Here is a 22,132-nt window from a genome sequence, read left to right as displayed (position 1 = left end):
CCATCTGAGAAACTGGAGTCAAAATGTAGTGCAGGAGAAGAGGTCTCCAGAACGCAGGATTGTGTGTGTGCCTTTGCACACAAAGGCCACTTTGCATACAACATGACTGAGTCATTCATCAGCCCAAGCATGTCTCTCCGTAAGAAGAAGGTTCCTCTATTTTTTCTGATGCCAGCACAGAAAAACCTTGAGGCCACCTAGGAAACAGAGATAGGAATTGAGGTCTACCATTTATATTTTTGCCTCTCGATTTCATGGAGCAGCTTGTGTTGTGTGATGCATAATAGAGAATTGAATTGAAGGGAGGGGGTGCACTTGCCTGTTTCATGTATCGATAGAAAAGTAAACTGCATACCTTTACCAGGACGTGAAGGAAGAAGCTATTAAGCCCAGAGAAGAGTGCTTTTTCACTCAGGACTATCTTCCTGAAATCCTGCTGGATAAGAACAGAAGGCTAGGGCCACGCTGACGTAGTTCAGACTAGGACCAACTTTGTGAAGTGAATCTTCAAATCATCCCCATGCTTTTGCTCACACAGTGGAGCCCTGGATTTCTCTTGGGTGAGCCTAGACTAGAAGATGTGATCCAGGAGGGCATCTAGCAGACTCTGACTGCTAACAGGCATTCAGCTCGTGGGTCTGGACTGGTGCTAGTCTAGGGAAGACTCCCCACTGTCCTCATGTGCACTGTGTGGCTCTTGAGTCCGCTGCACCAACTGCTTTGCCGCACTGTTCTACTGCTCCTGCTTGCTGTACCACTAGCATAGCCTAGTTTGCTGCAGACCTACAGATTCTAGGTCTCTGATAACTTTGACTATTATAAGATTTTAAGTTCTGCTGGTTCTGAAATAGGTTTCATCTCAGGCAAAACATTGTTCTATTTCCCACTTCCTATGTATAATTTTAGGTATATGGACGTATAAGGTATAGGTATAGTGTGTGTGTATATGTATATTGCCCCAGGAAATGACAGTCCTGGTTGGACACTTCCTGATTGCCTAAGCAGCTTTTTTCCAACCAGATTTGCCTATCCCACATGCCCTTGGTCATCATGCTTGTAGTAAGCACAGGTAAAGCCCTTCCCATATCTTTGCTAGCAAAGCCAAGCCAAGCCATATATATGTACTTATATATATATATATAAAATATTATGCATATGGGTCTATTTGGAAGCTACATCAACATATATGTGTCCAGGTAACATAGGAGTAAATTCATCCTAGTGCTTCCTCTTATGTAACAGCCTGCCTACCCCTAGCAGCTCGTCTCTCACTGTCACAAAAAGACCTTCAACTTCTTCCTCTGATTTAGGGAAAGAAGTTGCTCAAGCCAGCGGCAGTGCACTAGGCATATGGAGTGGCAGTATAAACACCTGCTAGCAGGAACAACTCCTGATCTGTAAGTGGGGAGGCAGGCTGTTTGTACCTCTCCTACCCTTAGTCACTGGGCACTTTGAGGTCAGTGCTTCATCCATGAAATAATGTGATCACAGCTATGTACAATGACCTGGTCCTCAACTGGATCAGGGCTCCTGTCACCACTGACTGACACAGCTGTGAAAAGATAAAGCAAGGTGCTGACAAGAGAGATACTCTGAGAAACTGTTTTTTTTTAACATAGTATGTAAAAGGTGTGCATTCCAAAGTCCTGCCCTTCTGATTTGTTTATAGCTAGACATATGTCATTGTTTTATTTCCTGCAGTCATTTCCTCTAGTTCCCTGCAGCCTCTGGTATAAAGTAATCAAATAGTAAAATCCAAAGATTACGATTACTCATCTCTTGTTGTGTAATTCCAACCATGAGACTCATCTTTCAAGCATGTTCAATGCTCTTCACACTGGGCAACCTGGTGGCTTCTCAGTCACAATCTCCTGGTAAGTTTAAATCCCCAGATATTTATTTAAGAAATTGATATATTAGTTAACAATATTTCTGTGCATACTTTACCTCATGTGTTACAATATTAATTTATTTGATGAAAAGAATCCACTAAACAGAAATTGATATCCAGCAGAGATAGACGAAAGTAGATTCTTAAAAAATCCCAATAACAATGATGATAATGACAGATTTCTATGAAGTTTCTAATTAAAAATCAGGGCAGAACATGCTAAACTTGTGTCTGTTCTTTAAGTAAGACTTCTTACTGTTGAAGGCATAGGTTATAACAAAATAGACTGTCAAAAAAAGACTAGCCTTCACATTGAACAAAGATGGGTCAAACAGATTCCAGGTAAGACTTCAGTGCTTAGTATTCTGGAAGAATTAACACACTGGGAAAATATCCAGCAATATATTGCACTTGAAAAGCATCAAGACAAAAAAATAATTAAACACTAAATTAATAAAAACATTAAACCCCTAAATATTTCATATGCTTGTCTGCAATGCCATTATTTACAGTTTGCCAAAGATAAATGGATTATTATAGAAATCACAAAGCCCAACACACAGACCGATAATCTAATATTCACTCATGTTAATTTTCCACAAGTTCCCTGTCATTCATTTTATGAAGAGAAAGAGGTACTTTAAAGTTAAGCCTTCTTCTTATCAACCTATAATCAGCTCTCTGTTCTGCTCTACGTACAGTAAGTACTGTTTCTGGCAATGCAACGCCACCTGATTCTTCAGTGTTAATTGGCCTTGTGAGTCATTGGCTCTCCTGTGACAGGACATGACTCTTTGCTGTCCTGAGATGGCAACCACCCACAGGCATGCTGTACTGGTGGCATGACTTTGTGGAACAAATTTTGAAAATTACAGTTTTGAAAATTACAGTTTTGATGCTTAAAGTTGTTGTCATACCTAGCAATGGTCAGCGATTTTCTGAAAAAAAAAACCCACTCAGTTTGGTGGGTTGTAAGGATGTAAAGTTGTACATTATAAGGATTATGCCTTGTCTCAAAATGTCTATAAAAAATTGTCTTGCTGTCTTGTTCCTTTTCTTGAAAAGATGTTTTCTATTCAGCCTGTCCTGTGCATTTAAGTCAACAGTCTTGTGTGCGAAGAGTTCCTCTTTGACTTACATGTGTTCCTATTAATATAATGAATCTGTTCTGATAGACCAGTAGTATTAAGGGTAACCAAAGACTGTAGGCTCAGATCTAGGTTTTGCTCTCCAGTGGTTTCTATACAGTGTGCGTCGATATGTGGAAGTTCAACATGCGGTTACTTATCAAGTTTCATCAGTGTTAGGAAATCAAAAGTAGTTTTTCTTCTTTGTTGTGCTTCAATGAGGTTGCAACTGTTCCAGTACATGCATGTTCCATTCTGTTATCTTTGCAGATTAATATTCTGCCCCTCCTTTTTCTCTTTTTTTTGTTCTATTCCATGACATTCAACCTTTTTACTACGCTCCCCTTCAAGAGTATTTTTTTCTCAGTAATAAACTGTGAAAAGTGGCTTGGAGGTGGAATGTACTTGCTCATATTCTTGCGCATGGTTGTGTCTGCATAATTTTTTGCTCAGGGAAATTTCTTCTTTTCCCCCTGTAAAAGTGCTTTCTCCACACACCATAGTGGTATTTTCCACACCTCTCTGTCTGGAGAAAAGCCCAGCAGTACTTGTGAGGTTAAAACCTTTTGTGGATCCCTTCCAGTCCCAGTCTGGTTTTACCAAAGATGTGGACTTGGATAATTCTTCCTGAAGCTCATGCTGCGGAGTACTGGTATGTGTACTACACCACTGCAGCATACTACATACCTAGACAGACTTGCAAGTCATCCTCAGGCACAAAGTTGCTGCCACACCTCATTAGCCCAGGGACTGCCTATTCATAATATTTTTGACCTTTCCATCTACCCATTATCATAATACAATGAATAATGATGAATGTGTTAGTTTGGTCTATTGTGTGCCTATAGGATCATGAATAGAAGAATGTTTTAAATGATTACAATTATTAAAGAGCTGCTGGCACATTAACTGGGAATCATCTATGGTGTTAAAGGTGGATTAATAAAAATCTCATTTTATTTCTCTCTGTCTCCTTCCATTAAGCAAATATATGAATGATTCTGACTCCAGAAGTATAGGTGTATAAATGCTTCAAAAAAGTAAAAAAAAAAAAGGGAAAGGAAAGGAAAGGAAAGGAAAGGAAAGGAAAGGAAAGGAAAGGAAAGGAAAGGAAAGGAAAGGAAAGGAAAGGAAAGGAAAGGAAAGGAAAGGAAAGGAAAGGAAAGGAAAGGAAAGGAAAGGAAAGGAAAGGAAAGGAAAGGAAAGGAAAGGAAAGGAAAGGAAAGGAAAGGAAACTAACCGCCTTTCAGTTAAAGGCAAAAGAAAGATCATCAGAAAAAAGTTACCATATTTCAGATAACCTGTACATATCCTCAGAGGACTTGATGCCAACTGAATCCAAACTTTTAAAATCTCACTTGGGCTATGCACCTTTCCATGTAGAAATGTGAATTGTGCACCACATACATGCTATAAGTTGAAAAGACACATGAAAATATTTACTGACAATTTATACAAAACACAACTCATACTACATTCAAAAAGGCTACAAAACACATGAAATTAGAAAGCACAGTAGCAAACTGCTCTGACTAGAGCTCTAGAAACACAGTCTTTAATAATAAAAGACTGGTAAAGCCTTTTCTGTCCTACACAGTTAATTATGTTAAAAACTGATTTCATATGAAGTTCTTAAAAACTAGAGCACAGAAGAGAATATGTATTTAGATTATTAAAATTTCTGTTTTATTTCTATTAAGTGGTTCTATTTATTATTAACATATTTCATAATGCATTAGCTTCCGTTTTAGTACATAAATAACTGCAGTTGCTGGAGCTTATATTTAAATGCTAAAATCACAGAGTTTCAATTCACAATATGTAAGGTTCTTACATATTATGTAATCCTAGATCCTAGAAAGATTTATATGTATTGTTAAGCTGATGTGCTCTGAGTAATCCTGCTCAAGTCAAGTGGACTGCTCATAACGTGCAAAGTTCATCACTATGATGATGATGTCCTCACTGCAGGACTGGAGCCAAACTGATATTCTTCCCTGTTATCCAAAAAATATCCATTGCCAACCCCAGGATTTACTGTGCATCTCTGAATTGCAGCCTCTAAGAAGTAGTACAAAGCCATCATACCATGACTGAAAAAAATAATGAGTGTTGTCCAAGGTTCAGAATGCAGTTGTGACTTTTGTTTCCTTCCAACAGACCAGTCAGATCAGACCCTCAGGTTTTATGGCATATCTGCTCCTTAGTGCGTGGAAATTCTGTGTGGTCCCTCTGGATTCCTTATTATTCACCTTTAGAGCCAAACACTCATTGCAAGTTTGAAGAGATCAAACATCCCATTAAAGGAAATTTGTGGGATTCTGGGTTTTGATGCTTGTGTTCTTTTTACACTAGAATTGAGGGTAAATGTGGCACCCTGAAAAAGGACTTCAAAATTTGGCCTATACAGAGAGGGAAGAGAGGATTACCACTTTACCAAAATCTTTACTTTCTCTGTTGTCAGTGTCAGAGTTGTGGGATACATAGTTGCAGTTTCAAGGAGCTTCCCAAGTACACAGCACGTATCTGAGAGGCAAACTCAGTGTAAATATTGGCACTATTGTTTTCCTCAGGTGTATTAAGAAAATAAATAAAATCATGAGCAAATTCTGTGTGCTCTCTCTCACAGTTAATGAACGGGTGCTGTCTGTGTTAATTCCACCACTTTACCTATAAACACAGTTTACCAAATAAAAGTGTTATTTATAGTGCCCAGTAAGATAAAGTTCATGGAGAAGGGCTAAGCAGTACAATATTATTTTACCATGCTGAAATTGGAGTAATGAAACATAAGCCACATATCATTACAGTATTTCACTCCTGGAGGTGTTCAAATCACACTTTTCCTCTCCTTTCTTCTCTTTAGTGGTGTTGCCTACCTAGGTTATAAATGCCCTTTTTCCTTTTCCTCCTTTTTTTTCTGTACGTGTACAGCCCTCTTGACCAAATTGACCGAACACCTTAGAGCAATTAAGGCACTTTTTCATGGTAAATTCTACAAGATCTTCCCAAACATTTATTAAACATTTGACATCTGCAAGCACCTACTCTTCACCAGTAAAGTTACCTGTTTTCCTTACAAGTCCCTTGAGACTTCAGGTACTAGCATTCCTACAATGCTGAGCAACCTGAGACCAGTCTTGCAATGCAAACCCAACCCACATCACTTGCTTAGCACTAGAAATTGGTGCAAGTGGATCTTTCACATACCTGGGCCAACTGCTGCAACCTCACAGCTGGAGAACAATGGGTAAACGCTGCATGTGGAGCCCACCCTCCAAAAAAACAGAAAATTCACTGCTGCGTCTTTCAGTGGGGCTGCCCAGGTGTCCAAGTCCAAGTAAGAGTTTTGAGTTGTCACCCTTCACCTGGTAAGGGTTCTGAATTAGACAGATTAGCCTGGATTAGTTGGCTATGACTCAATTACTGCCATGGGCACAACGGACCTGATTTGGGGAAATTAGTTTAATTTATTGCCAGTCAATTCAGAGTAGGGTAATGAGAAATAAAACCAAACCTTAAAACATCTTCTCCCCCTCCTCCCTTCTTCCTGGGCTTTATTATTTTGAATTCCCTCCCTCCTTCCCACAAGCAGCACAGCAGGATGGGGAATAGGGGTTGTGGTCAGTTCATCACACATCATCTCTGCTGCACCTTCCTCCATAAGGAAGGACTCCTCACACTATTACTGTGCTCCATCATGCAGTTCCTCCCATGGGAGACAGTTCTCCATCAAATTCTCCAACATGAGTCTTCACAAGCTGCTCCAGTGTGGGTCCCTTCCATGAGTGCAGCCCTTCAGGAACAGACTGCTCCAGCGTGGGTCCCCCAATGGGTCACAAGTCCTGCCAGGAGCCTGCTGCAACGTGGGCTCTTCTCTCCATGGGGCCACAGCTCCTGCCAGGAGCCTCCAAAGGCATGGGCTTCCCATCAGGTCACAGCCTCTTTTGGGCATCCACCTGCTGTGGCATGGGGCTCTTCACAGGCTGCAGGTGAAATCTGCTCCACCATGGACTTCCATGGCTGCAGGGCATAGCCTGCCTTGCCATAGTCTGCACCATGGTCTCCATCGTGATCTCCAGGAAGATCTCTGTTCCTGGATCTGGAGCACCTCCTTCCCTCCTTTTGCACTGACCTGGGTGTCTGCAGGGCTGTTTCACTCATTTTAACTCCTTTCTCCAGGTACATCTGCTCCTGTGCAGTAACTCTTTTCCCCCTTCTTAAATACATTATCCCAGAGGTGCTACCACCATCACTGATGGGCTCAGTCTTGGCCAGAGACAGGCCCATCTCAAAGTTGGCTGGTGTTGGCTCTACTGGACACAGGGGAAGCTGCTGGCAGCTTCTCACAGAAGCTACCCTAGTAGACCCTCTGCTACCAAAACTCGGCCATGCAAACACAACAAATTGTGCGTGCTTTCATTTTGTTATTTTGAGATTTTAATTTCAATGTCTCTAGGTTATTTTACTCTCTTTCCTTGCATTTTAGATATTCTTATGTCTTCTTATTTTATGATCATCTGAGTCTATTGCATACATATCTTTGAAATACTGATTGCCTACCAATGTCAAGGGATGTTTCTCATACAAACAGCATTTGAAATCATATTCTCTGTTAATGTCATGGGTAGGTGGGAAAAATGCCATCAGCACCACAATAATCAACTTCAATAATGAGAAGATGCAGATCACATGGGCAGCAAGAGAACTATTTCCTGGAGAGAATGTGTCATTTTCTTATACGTGAGTATTTGTAATACCTGTTCTTTTCTTCTTATTTACTTTGGTAGGCTGAAATATTTAAGTTGACTCTTCTGTGAACTATACCTGAAAATGTTTTTAGCATTTGTTCATCATCCAGCACGAAACTTGTTCATCTTCACAACCTGCTACAGCAGTGTACAAGTAAATAAGCCTGCTGAGCAGCCAGTCACAGCAGACATTATATGAAAGTTTTGACCCTCTCCTGTCAGTGTGCTAAATGCTTATGCTAATTACACTATTGAAAGTGTTTTTTCACATATGTGCATATTTTTCTTATTAACTGACTACATCAATGACTAATAGAAATTGAATGTTTTTGTTTAAGACAGTCACAGAGCGTGATCTTCCCTTTTCATTCTGGGTACTATATGTGAAAGAGCTTTTAACAGTACAATCTTGGAAACAGGTTCATGAAAGCATCTGTTTGAGAAAGTCATTCTGTTTTTTAGAAAATTAAGGAAACTTGATTATTTTAAACTGCATAGAAACCCAGGGCTGGAAAGTCAATGAGGTTTGGCTAATGGATTCCCTCACACTACTATGAAATTTGCTACTTCAAGAAACTCCATATGCAGACTTCCCTTGATAGCAGCATTTGAAAAAGAAAGAAAAGAAAGAAAAGAAAAAGAAAGAATAACAAAAAGGAATTAACTTGTGTTAACTGGTAAGAGTGTTCCATTCACCAATATTATTTCATTCATAGATTTGATGAAAGCAAGTACAAAGTTTGGAAGCCATGTCCCACATACTTGTTGGATCAAGGTTATAATTCTGGATGTCTTTTTAAGACAGAAGGACCCACCCTTGCCATCTCTATCAGGAATAACAATGGAAGTGAAGAGCTTTTTTCTAAAAGACTAAAATCTGATTTTTATAGTAAGTGTATAAATCACAACTACTTTTGTAATCCTAGTGTCTTCACTGATTCTCTAGTTCTCCTTAGTTTAAGAAGAAATCAGTTATACTGGTGTACAAAATATTCTTAGTGTGTGTGTCAAAATAAACTATAGCTATTTCATATTGATTTTCACCCCTTGGGGTTACTAGTAGTTACTCAGACCTGTGTGCAGCTGCAGCTAAATGAGATGATACAGTCAGATTTGTCCCAAAGCATAGTTTAAAAATCAGACCAAAAATACTAAAGTATATGGGTGCGACAAATCTAGTCCAGGCCTGCTCAGTATTCACATCAGGAAAATGAATAAAATTAGGTAGTTTCTTGTCTTAGTTCTGCTTATGTGATCTCATATTTTCAATTTTCCATTCTTTTTTCATCTTCCATGTGATGCAAGGCAGCAAACTACTTATTATTGAAGAGGCTGTCATAAAACCACCATTGGATGACAACAAAATTAGTTGAGTCACTGCGGTAGAGTCTGACAGAATAAAAGACATCCTTCTACTAGTAGAGAAAAGATGTTCCTGTTTTTCCTGCCCCCAGATACATATTTTACATCTAGTGTGAGATTAGTTTGTCAAAATCTTGTGGAATTTCACATAATTACATCATTTAAAGTGGAAGAACTTTTTTTCTGAAAAAATAATGCAGAAAATATACAATGTAGAATTATCTGGAAAAAAAACCAAATATATTATTAACATTTATTATTAATGTTTTAGCAAAAGGGATGAAACAAAAACCTGTCATGGTATCTAACTTTGAGAATGATTTTGGATCTCATAATTTTACCAATATCTGACAAATTATGGAAAGCTGCAGCCCGATCTTCCAATTTTGTCTATTAAATATGCACTGATAGGAAAATGAATTTCAGAAGGGTTAGGTAACAAACCAAAAATATCAAGGATAGGACTTCAGTCTTTAAATTAGGAAGGCAGAATTTTTATAATACAAAAAAGCAACTAGAAGGATTGAGAGAGCAGATAACATTCTTCTGACCTTTGTATTTTCTGCTACTGAAGATTACAAGCTTCATAGATCAAACCATTGCATGCATTTTGGCTCATCTGAAATAGTGAGGAGTATATTCTGTTGTGCACAGATAGGCACCCAGTGTTTTTTGCAGATGCCAGACTGTACCCCACATAGCCTCCAGCATCTGCACAATTGTGTCTTGTAGATTTTATGGTACTGAACTTGTCAGTCCTTTTCCAGTGAGGAAGTCTCTTTCTTCCTCTTGATTGCAGGGAGTATGAGGAGATTATAGCTCTTAAGTACACGCAGTAGATTCCTGACATGAGATAGCGTCTACCTTTGAATGTGGCACCTTGAACTGTGAGCTGTGTCACCATGTCAAACTCCATTTTGATGTTTAATAAGCAGGTGAGCTACAAAAATGCACCCTCCAAGAAGAAAGACTACCTTGTTCACTTAGTACTTAGAAACATCAAGGAAAGAGTAACAATAATTTTAACTGCAAAATACTTCTTTTTAAGAGACTATAGCAAAATTTGTTTCTCTCTTCTTAGTAAAGCCCAATCGACCAGAAAATGTGACCTTCTTCTGGAATGATGACACCGTTACTGTAAGCTGTAATACACCAGAGAGAGCTGTGAAGTGCTTGAGACTTGAGCTTCAATACAAAAGCAAGTTTGACAAACAGTGGCAAGTGAGTTGGATGTGACATTTTTAATCAACATTGGAAGGGAAGTAGCATCTCCAGAGAACGTAAAATAGAGTTGTTTTCAAATTGTTCTCCCATCCTATACTTTGATATATTACTGGTAGTAGAAAACAGTTGGATTTTTAAGAGCCTGGATATCTGTCGTGACAGAAAAAAAATATTTTTTGAGTTATATCTTGTTACCCAAAGAGATGAGGACAATCTAAGGAAAGGTTATACATTCAAAATAGAAGATCTTTTGGAAGAAAAGCAGAATGCAGAGTAGAGAAAAGAAGAGAGAAAATAACAAATAGAATGAAAGAAAAGAGAGGACATGGAATTTTTATTTATTCAGAAATTAGCTGTTAAGTATTTCAAATATTATTTAACTGACTTAAGCTTTCCATTCTTAAATATAACTTGTATATACTTTTTGAAGTGTCTTTGCATATTGTAAATATGCAACTGTAACAGTGCACTAAGTAATGATTGTTGACCTACAACTCAGTATCAGACCATAAGGAATGGATATGAATAGTGAAGAGTCAGTCAAGGAACAGAATTTCTCAAAACTCTGAGTAGTTAAAATTCAGTTCTGAGGTTTTGGGTTGGCCTATCCTTTATCCTTGTTTTGACCATGACTGGGTATAGTATTCTGAAGCACCATCTTGAAAACCAGAATTAATGATGATACACCTTCCTTCTCAGTCCAGAACTTCTAAGTGTTGCAGTGTTGAAGAGCAAGGCTTTGATTCAAGAAAATGCTATTCTTTCTGGGTCAGACTGAAGAGGCTAGTACCCTACTGCAACGTAGTTAATTACAGCAGTGACTGGGAAGCAGAAACATTTTGGATGAATGGCACCTTATTAGGTAACAGTTGTGCTACATTCATATACTGTCTAAGTACAAATGGGGAAGGGGTGATTGCAGGCTGGGACGCTGGGAACATGCTGTAAATTAATGTTGCATCTTTTGTTATCGAAGAAAGTTCATGCGGATGTCTAAATGCCCATGTTTAAGTCGTGTCCATTTTGATCCTGATGGGCCACAACACTCTCAATTTATGCCATAATCAGCAAAGTTGAGTATCATTATCTGTGTTACAATAGTGTCTAGGGTTCAGCAATGACATAGAAGTGATGCATGGGTGTCCACATAAGATATGTAAACATCAAACCTGAACCCTAAGAAAGCCCTTGAAGCCCCAGTTTGAAGTCAGTTTGTTTTGAAAATACATCCAGTTGAACTACAGGACCAGAGGTCATGGAAGTCTGATGCTCATAGATGCATTCCAGCACATTTGTGTCATATCAGCTAAGAACGAAATGCCACCCACTAGGTTTTATCAAAACTACCAGGTGTTCAGTGTACCCAGATCTGAGTTCTCAAACATGCAGTGGGCTATTACTCAGCTGAAGAATATCTGTATACACAAGCTGGTATGAAATCTCAAGTAAGTGTATCCTGTGCATTAGTAGTAGGCATAGTACTGAACTCCAGAGAAACGTCTTTCACCATGCAAATGGTGAACCTGCAAATACGTCCTCTGATGTGGTGGCAAATGCAAGCCAGAAATCAGAAGACGATGTCACCCTGTGCACCTTCTGAGAGGTGCACTCATAAAAGCCCCTAGCAGGCTAATTGTTTAGTCATTCTGGGAGACCCTGGATCTGAAGTGACATTGACACAGCCCCTTCACTGGGGTAAGCACTTCAGGACTTTGATGAGTTCACCCCAATCTAGCATCAGAGGAAGCTCTGAATTTCACAGATTCTGAAGACCTTACTTTCTTTGTGGCTCTCTGGCAAGCTGACGAAAGCAGGCAGGCAGAACAGGCTGGACGGTTTCTTCTGCATGAATAATCATTTAGTTTTTATAGCATTTATGTGGAAAGCAGGTCAGTAGCAGTAGGTAGAGTTTTGAGGTGGCATTACAAAAGCTGCAGGATAAACAATGAGAATGCTAAAAGTGTACAAATGCGTTAATTTTACATACCTGTGTGTTAGATGATATCCTGCCACCAGTTACATTCTGGGCATTGACACTTGTGGTTTGCTGCCTTTTTGTTTGCTGAGATAGATAGGGGAGATGTTGTTTGTTTGTTTGTTTTATCTTGGGAAATAAGACATTCAGGCTACATGTAAAATCTCAGCAGCATTGGTGATTGTGAGTCAGTGTATGTAATATAGATCTTAGCACAAAGCTGCTTATCACTGTCAATGCAATGTGATGAAGATGTGAGAAATATTCAATTCATTCATAATGCACCTACTCCTTGCCTGTGAGCCTGCTCCTTTGTCCTGAACCAGGTCAATTTAGATAAATAAAAACACAATTTTCTTCTTTTGCAAGATTTGGGGAAGGATGGCTTTTCGGTTTCAATAGAATGATTGAACTTGTCTTGTTTGTACTTAAAACTTTTTATTTCTGTTTTGTTTTAAGAGCATTCAATGTTGTATCGTGATTAGAAATACTGTTAAAGAAAAATAACTTTTTCACATACATTTTTGTGATTATTCTTAGGTTCATGTAATGATGATATAAAACCTCAGTCAAACACAGTAATTGTGTTAAGTTTCTTGCTGGCAGCACTTCTAATGATGTTTATCCTCTTGATTCTTCTGTGTCAATGGCAGAGGTAAATATAATTTTATTGGTTACTAATAAATAGCCATGTCATAAAAACAGAGTTATGATTCAGGATCAAGTCTCTTAGCACCAAAATTTTTATCTGATAAAGTCATGTGTGGAGACCTCATAGCAGCCTTCCAGTATCTGAAGGGGGCCTATAGGTATGCTGGAGAGGGACACTTCATTAGAGACTGTAGTGACAGGACAAGGGGTAACGGGTTAAAACTTAAACAGGGGAAGTTAGGTTGGATATAAGAAGGAAATTCTTTCCTGTTAGGGTGGTGAGGAGCTGGAGTAGGTTGCCCAGGGAGGTTGTGAATGCTCCATCCCTGGCAGTGTTCCAGACCAGGTTGGACGAGGCCTTGCTGCCCTGCCCACGGCAGGGGGGTTGGAACTAGATGATCTTAAGGTCGTTTCCAACCCTAACGATTCTATGATTCTATGATTCTATGTGGAAGTCAGTACCTTTATTACTATTTGAAGGATAATGTATACTGGCCTTCCAAAAACTAATCCCTTAAATTATAAAAAACTGAACGGCTCTGTTAAAAGTCAATATTTTGGGATAAAATTCTGTCTCTTCTATTTAATTACTTCTCTTTTTCAATAATCTTGTTAAATTATGAGAAGACAATTAATTTGGTTATTTCTTATGAACTGACATTCTTTTGTACAATTTTCGTGAGACTCAGTGTCTGCTTGCGGTAGGCTGAAGTAAGCTTCAATGCATTTGACTTTAATAAGACTGTATCAATATTTGGATTTGCAGTTGAATGACTGTGTTCAAGTTTAGAATCTACACTTAAAAAAAAAAAACAAAACAAACCAACAACCCACCAAATAACAAAGAACCCTGCAAGGGCCCCAGGTTTGGCCTTTTTGAGAGAAAATTAAACAAAAACCAAAAACTCCCTATCTTCAGAGTTGAAAGTATGCTGGACTCTGGTAAACTCTTCAGATCATAAATTGAGTTTTTTTCTCCTATAATTCTATGTTTCATGTTTGCGTTTGCATTCACTAAGTCAGCCAGTACAGCTGGCTTCTGCACCAAGTTCATGTCTAGGGGAATGTGACCAGGGAATGTAAATCTCTGACTACTGCATGGAGCAGAATTGCACTTACCGGCTAGTTGGAAGTTTGTATAAAGATCAGATTTTACTAGGATGGGGTTGGCTGGAAATCTAGCAGAACAGTCACTCTTAGCCTCATGGTTTTATCACACTGTTATAATTGCTTTTTGACTTTAAAACACATCCAAAAAAACTCAAGCTTAGAGTACTGTCATATAAAATATATTTGTGGCTACAGAAATGTGCTGAATTAGACTTTTGTATGAATGATTACGCTACAACAAAAAGTCAATTTGTATTTTATTTTCCTCTTTGCAGGCTTCAGAAGTCAGTCATGCCTTCTGTACCAGACCCAAAACACATATTTGATGATCTCTTCAGTGACTATAATGGAAACTTCCAGGTAAACTTTGCCATCCTAGCAAGTCTGTAATCTCTGCAGTATTGAGAATAATTTAAAAGTAAATACTGATACTTGCTCCGCAAAGAAAACCCACAGTCTCTGACCCAAGAAAAAAGCCCTTCCCCTCATGCGACATCACCAAGAGGATCCACAGAACAAATACCAGAGCTCATACAATCAGTGTAGTGCTGCTTTATGTTTGTGAAGTGCGGTGATTCTTACTTTTGAACCAGGGTTGGCACTCATGCCTTTGGAGGCATGAGTAAGCAGCATCCTCTCTTAGCCACAGAGGTGTATGGGTGCTAAACCTTTAGACACAAAAAGGATGTCAAATGTATGGGCCACAGTTTTTGCTTTCGTTTTCTTACTGTTCTTGAGTTCATTACATAGCATATGTGATATATTTTTCTGTATTAAATTGGGCTGCCTTCATCTTAATTACTATTAAGTTTCCTCTAAGTGGAGGCAAGTCAAATATTTACATTTTTAAACCCAATATCAGAGAGTAGTAATAATGTTTCAGTGCAAAATGAAACTTTCTATATATAAGATAGCTTTAAACTGAAACTGAAGAAGAAAGAATGAAATGCAAATTAATACTGAAGTTTTAATACAGAAAAGCTATGTTGCCTAAATCTCCATGTAAGCTCAGTCTTAATTTAGATGAAGTCAGGACGTGGGTCAAAGAATGCATGAGTCCGTCAAGGAAGGAATGCCAGGTGTTTAACACATTCAAGGTTTCTTAAAGGCCCTGATTAAATATGAAGTTGTATTTAACGTGGTCTCAATAGCAAATAAGAGTTTGTATGCATTTGTGGAATCCTGCCTGCTTTCCTGCTAGTCTGCTTTACTTGTGTCCTGCTATATTATATCCTGCTTCTCTATATTGCTTCCTTTTAATCTTCTTCACTATGGCTTATCCTGTAAAGGTGCCATATCTAAAGGAAAATCAGTGTCTGTGCAACCAGGTCTCTTTTGACTGATATCTCAGTCCCTGCCAACATCAACATTTTCATTTTCCTAGGAATGGATAGACAAAACTGATCATGCAGTGGTGCAAACCAAGCTAGAATATGAAGAGCCAGAGCGCATCACTGAGGCAGAAAGCCTGCAAGAAGATGAGAAGTAAGGAACACAGGCCTCTAGAAAAAACCTTCACTTTTTCGGGAGCAGCTGAAAATAATGACCCCAAAGAAGCTCAGCTTGCTGTCTGATGCCGATGTCCAACACTATTGCTTCTTTTGCTGGCTTCCAAATTTTAATGAATGATGACATGTATGTGATGTTATAAAATCCACATAATACAGAAATTATTAGGAAAGTACATGAAAGGTCCTGATGAGCTTAGGGGTGTGGCTAAATACAAAAGGTTGTCATGAGTAAATTTGCATCAAGAAAGGCTGTGTTATCTGGTTTCAGATCTGCACTTTCCCAGCGCTTAAGATCATTTGGGTAGGCTCAGTGTTTGAAACAAGGTCCTAATAATTTACAGAGTTAAGATTTATTGTTCTGATTCGGGTTTCTTAGACTAAACAGAGCCACATTTTCCTGTGATGGACAGGAGAGAACAAGAGCTCCTCTGTAATATGGTTCACAGAGCCAAGACTCAGTCCTTGTGCTTATGAAGTACGCAGAGCAATGCAAACTGAACTGTTATTCTTTCCCAACGAAAGAGAAATAAAGGGATTTTTCTGCTAATGGTCCTTGTCTCATGAAGACCGGACCATAATCTGCTCATCTGCACAGTGATAGGATACTGTGATAGGAATACAGTTATAGGATACTCCTTAGACTAGAAGTGCTTGCTTTTGTAAGCTGCTTCTCCCACTGTGATCCCTGTGCTGCACTGCAGGCATCAGAGGTTTTATAAAGAGAAGAATAAGCCCCATGTCTAAGAACAGAAGGCTGAGGATGTACAGTACCGAATCACATTTTATCCTGCAAGTAGGCAGCTTCTTCCACAACAGCAAGGCTTCATAAGCCTCCTCTGAGGTCAGGACCTCAGCATCTTACAGTCTTTGCATGACTAAGCAACTTCTTCTAGAAAGCTAAAGTTAATTTTGATCAATATTTATGTTTAACTGAGTTGCATTTATCAAAAATTGGGGTTTAGTGCAATCAGAAGATGTAGACCCAAATTAGCACTTATCATTTGTATTCCACATACTGGCCTTTTGTTCTCAAAATACGTTTTTAAGTTTTCTAAGAATACTATCTTTTAAAATATGCTTAATTTTAAATTTAAAATGAAATATACTAATTGATTACATTTTAGAAAAAAATCTTGACTAGTCTGAGTTTCCCTCTATCATTTAGTTTACATGATAGTTGAACACAAATTTTGTAAAATAGTTTAAGTGCTAAAAACAACTATGATATGGGTAAGGTCTTGTAGATATGCTGTGATTATATGTTAAATTAGCTCCAACTAGTTACCTGTCATTTACCTATTTGTTAGTCATTAAATTACCTTATCAGTTGACTAAGCTTTTCCAATTGCATACTTTCATAGATTAATTTACAGTGTACCTTGGAAATTTCATGTTATCAAAAAATTACAGCAATGAGTATACTTTTAATTCAGCGCTTAAAACACTTTAACTCCAGAACTCTTTGAGAATAGTAAACAGTAACATGGATCATTAGGTCTCAAGATATGTTTCTAAGTGACCCAGTGTTTAAAATCCAGACATTTTCTGGCCAATACCTTCGAAACTTAGCTGGAAGGATAGTTCAAGCAAATTCCCTAAGTTTCTCTAGACATTCCCCCAGATTTGATTGTTCACTAACAAAAGTAACATCCTAACAAAGGATTTCCAATAATCCTGAAAATGTCTCTGCCTTTTCCTACGTAGAACTGATGTGTTCCAAATTTTTTGGGCCTTTTTTACACCTCACATGTCTGGAAATATTTTATAAAGATAACCATAAAAAGTTTCAACAGCATTGTAAGAATGCAATGGATTTTGAACTAATTCAAGCTGCATAAAATTTGATGAGCAGAAGTTAGCTCAGCTGTTCTCATCTGGTATAAATTAGCATTATTGCATAAGAACCAAGTAAGTTACAGTGATTTACAACAGACAAGAACTTGTTCGAGTAATGGTTCAAACAACAGTGGGAAGTAAAGCTGAGAATGCATTGCTTAGTTACCTCATGTTTGAACCATGCACACATATGGTTGTCTACAGAGCTAGCTAGATACCTTAATTAAACCACTTTCTGTTGAGCAAATACTCTTCTCTCTGAACACAAAATGTTTTAGCATATTTTCCCAAAATTTTACTGTGGAAAAAAAAAAAAGAAGAAAGTCATGCTGAAGTGTGCTCTTTAAGCAATGTTCTTGAACTGAAATGTTAGTAATTTGTTTTTAGTAAAAGCTATTATATCTTGTATTATACTTTAGAAAGATTCTTTTTGTGTATGTATACAACAATAGTCACATTTTATATATCAGACTAGAAATAAAACAAATACAAACCCCACATAACTCAAATATTTATGTTTAAAACATCCCTTTATGAAGAAAAAAAAAACACTGGGAATTGTTAAAATGCAAATTAAAGCATATTTTTTTTCCCCAGAAACTTCCATTCTTGTCAAATTCTAGAAAAATGTCTACAGAATGATGAAGAGCACAATTTAAACAGCAAGAAGTGTCCTTTCCCAAATTTCAATGATGATTTTGTCAAACATTGTACAAGAAGACACGTATCCAAGTAGCAAAACTCATTGCTTGTGGGTTTTGGGGAAGCTGAGGGAACCCAAGCATGTCACTGATCTTTGCTCTCCTGGAAATGCTGTAGCCTATCTCTGATGAGATGTAGAGCCCACTAGCCCTCAGCCACACCAGGCAGGCAATGCTTCCTCAGAGAGGATACCTGGTGCCTATGGCATTCTCTGCCCCAACTCCTGGCATGAACAGCTGGAAGCCAGCACTCCTGGGCACACTGTGGCTTCATGCTGAACCACTGCTCAGTGGAAGATCAATGAAAATATCAGAGTATGAAAATATGAACCCACATAAAAAGTGTCTGAAGGGTGGAACAAAATGTCATGATGAAAATATAATTGTATGCTTTCTACACTAAATCTAAGAAGGTTTAGGTGCATCTGACACTTCAGAGAGGAATACTAGCAAGCCAGATAAGTTTGAGAACACAGTTTTCTTTCAGTTATGTTGCATAACCAACCACCCCAACCTCATTATCAGGTTTCTCTTTTAGGACATACTGAACCAAATAGTTACTGTCTCTTACATAGGCTATAGACTTGTGAGGGTATCACCTTGGACCCAAGCCGTTCAGGAGAGACAGCTGCTTCCAACAAAACTCTTTTCTAAGATTGTGACAAACTGATGCATATTACCTTCCTGTTCAAATAAAAGGCACTTTCTTTACATTATAAAATGAATCTTTCTCATGTATCTTTGCCTGTTGGCCTAATGCTCATTTGACAAGAGAGTGATGGGCAGCTCTGTAGCAAAACTCAAGAGCCTTTGCTCCATGTGGTTTACTGAACAGAATAGCAGACTGGTTTTCTGCTTTCATCTACTGCCACAAACAGTGACAAGTCAGAAAGAGAGCAACCTGAGGCTTTCCTCTTCACCCATCTGACATTTTTCATCATTGTGTCATCATCTTCTGTTCTTTCCACTCTCCTCTCCTCTCCTCTCCTCTCCTCTCCTCTCCCCTCCTCTCCTCTCCTCCTCAGAGCAGGTTTCTACAAATGAGCAAATTAAACAGCCAGACAGGAAAGAGCCTGTTCAACTCCCCACAGTGAGAAGAAGGGTACACAGCAAGTTTCACATCTTCCTTCTTATTTATTCAAAAGTTGTCATGTTCTCCAAAGGCATGAGTTCCTCAGATGCTACAACTTGTTCCTAATTATATCCTACAGAAAGGGAAATATTGTAGGTCTATTGTATGGTAGCTCAGACTAATAGAACTGTATTTTCCCAATAGCACAACAAACAGACTGTATTTATCCCTCATGTGCTAACTATACCAGTACTGAGCCTATTTACCTTGCTAGATGGAACTTCTATACTGTTTGCTTTGCTTTTGATGTCTGAGTTTCAGTGAGAGGAAGAATACGAGGATATCACGTGGGTTTTTTTAAACAAGTAACAGGATGTATTGAAGCCAGTCTAGCAACTTCTGCTTTCCCTCTTTTTTTCTTTTTTTTTTTGTTGTTTCTGTTTTTTCTTTTTTTTTTTTTATTTTTAATTGCATTCGCGTTTTTCAATTTATTTGGAAATACATTTTACATAATTTTCAGACGCTTAATTTTGAGCAGAAAATGGTTGCTTCTTTTGGAATGAGCCTAGAATTGTCTTACAGTGTACTTATAAAAGATTTCAGAACTATCCCTGATTTTTGTTCTTGGTGGCTTACATTTTTAGTTACTAAACTCAGCCATGCAAAATACAGCCTATTTTGCTTTTCCCTTTTTCCAAAAAATTACATGAGCTGCAAAGATGACAACGGAGGGTCACACTCTCTGAAAGTTTGGAACACTGAACTAGATAGAATCATACTTTTGGGAAAAGCCATGCAGGTCTAAGCTTGCCAAAATAAGAAGGGCAAACAGCATTTTCTACAAGAAAAGCAAACATGACCCTAATTGACCTTTTGTCACTGAGGATCTAAGTAGACACCTACCACTGACTAATCTATTTGCCGAAAACCCAGTATTATACAATAGGAGAAGAAATGTAATAATAACGTGTCCTCTCCTGGAGATTTCTTGTAACCCTTACAATTTGTGAGATGGATTAGTGTCACCTGCAGCACCTGCTCCAGCTCACTTTCTTGTAGCCAGCTGCTGGCACAAGGTTTTGTGAATTGGAAATAGCAGGTGTAGACTCACTCTGAGCAGCAACTGGTCCCTGTGCGCATCCATGCTCACCATGTAGCAAGCTTAGAGAGGAGCCCCAAACTTGCAACGCAGGAAGGAGCAGCTGTTTGGGGTTTCTCTCTCCTCCTCACCTGAGCTAAGCAAGGACAATGGAGCAGGTGGAGGCAGAGCCTGCCTTCTCTCCATGCGCCGCAGCCCTGAAGAGGCTCTGTCATGGGCTGCAGATGGACAAGCCTGTGTCTCTTTCTGAGTGAAATACCACCATTTCTCTGCCAAATCAAAATCCCTGAGATTAGTGATTGGATTCTTGCCCACTCGCTCCATAGCTGGAGTTTCTGGTCTCCTAAACATGAAGGATGCGTGTGATAAAGAAACAATAAGCACCATATTAAAAAAATATAGTATATATCTAGTCAGGTTGAAAACATTAGCAGAAGAGGAACCAGAGGAATATGGTTTTTTTCTGAATGATATTACATTTATACAAAATAGAAGAGGAACAAATGCTGTCTCATGGCTCTATTTGGCTTTCTTCCTCTGTTTTCTTTGTATTATAGAATCACATGACGGGTTGTGTTGGAAAGGACCTTAAGATCATCTAGTTCTAACCTCCCTGCCATGGGCAGGGGTGCCTCATACTAGATCAGGTTGCTCAAAGGCTAATCCAACCTTGCCTTCAACACTGCCAGGGATGGAGCAGTAAGAACTGGACAGCCTGTTCCAGTGCCTCACCACCCTCACAGTAAAGAACTTCTTCCTTATATCTAACTTGAACTTCCCCTGTTTAAATTTAAACCTTGTGCTATTGCTACAGTCCCTGGTGAAGAGTCCCTCTCTGGCAACCTCGTAGGCCCCCTTCTGATGCTGTAAGGCTGCTATGTGGTCTCCAAGGATCACCATTTTTTGATAAATGCTTTCTTGCTCTATATTTCTCTTAAAAAGACTTTGGTTAAAAAGTTAAAAAGTAGTGTCTGTCACTGTGATCTGTGAAAGGTTATTAAAAGGAAGAATATAATAAGTTTCAGCTTTTTAATAAAAAAACCCAAGATAGGTTGATAAGTTTTTGGCAATAGGTCTTGTAAGGTCAAGAGGCAGAACGAGCTATGTCCTAACATTAGCTTTCTGCAATGCTAGGTAATTGTATAAATAAAAGCAAACATTTCCGCACAGCCCCCTTAAAGGATGAAATATCCCTAATACACTTGCAGAGGCTCCCATATTCATACAAGACATGTGACTTACTTAGAAATTGTCCCTAGTACATCTCTTATCCAGAGAAGGTCTTAAAGTTGCCAGTAGTAAGGGGGAGAGGAACATGTATTACATACACTGCTATATCTCAGCACAAACAGCTTTTCTTTGTCCAGTAACTTTGTTTAGTGGGATGAAGTCCATGCAAAAAAAAATCAGCCCTGCTTTTAGTGGGCATCTGCATCTTGGGGCTGCAGAGCCATACCAGAGGGGTACAGCTCTTACCCCTCTGAGCCAGCCAGTCTGGAAGAGGTTTGTTTCTGCAAAAGAACCAAGCTTCAAAAGAAGGGTGAGAACAGCATACATAAACATATCATGGTTTTTAATAAGAGGTCCTGTTTAGTACAAAGAAGAGCAGTAAGAGCCTGACTTCTACACATCTTATGAGTCCTCTAGCTGGTGAGCTACAGGGTTAAACAGGGAGAGGGTGAGAGAGGGTCACTCCCCCTCCCTGGTGAGATGAAGGGAAAATTTCAATTTTGCGTGCACAAGGAGGCCTAAATTTTAAAGCTATGTTTGGGCAATGATAACAGTAAATGATGCTTCTCATCTGAATTTCTTAAAGGGTGGA

The 22,132-nt window shown here is 38.7% G+C and overlaps 2 protein-coding genes across 2 annotated transcripts in view; one reads left to right on the top strand and one right to left on the bottom strand.

The window, feature by feature from the left end:
* Positions 1–22,132, bottom strand: part of LOC134168695 (uncharacterized) — a 278,672-nt gene that overhangs the window by 71,095 nt on the left and 185,445 nt on the right. The gene's annotated exons all lie outside the window — the stretch shown is intronic.
* CRLF2 (cytokine receptor like factor 2) lies at positions 1,707–17,824 on the top strand. The gene is given in 10 exon segments (XM_062628656.1): positions 1,707–1,874; positions 7,650–7,761; positions 8,486–8,658; positions 10,213–10,352; positions 11,055–11,217; positions 12,871–12,985; positions 14,367–14,451; positions 15,476–15,573; positions 15,575–15,654; positions 15,657–17,824. Coding segments are annotated over 10 exon segments (1,128 nt in total). The 5' UTR covers positions 1,707–1,798; the 3' UTR covers positions 15,743–17,824.

This window comes from Pezoporus occidentalis, unplaced genomic scaffold (assembly GCF_034315485.1).
Source record: "Pezoporus occidentalis ecotype Australia unplaced genomic scaffold, CSIRO_AGI_Poc_V1 ctg32, whole genome shotgun sequence".
Taxonomy (NCBI): Eukaryota; Metazoa; Chordata; class Aves; order Psittaciformes; family Psittacidae; genus Pezoporus; species Pezoporus occidentalis.
This window is presented reverse-complemented; position numbering and strand designations above follow the sequence as displayed.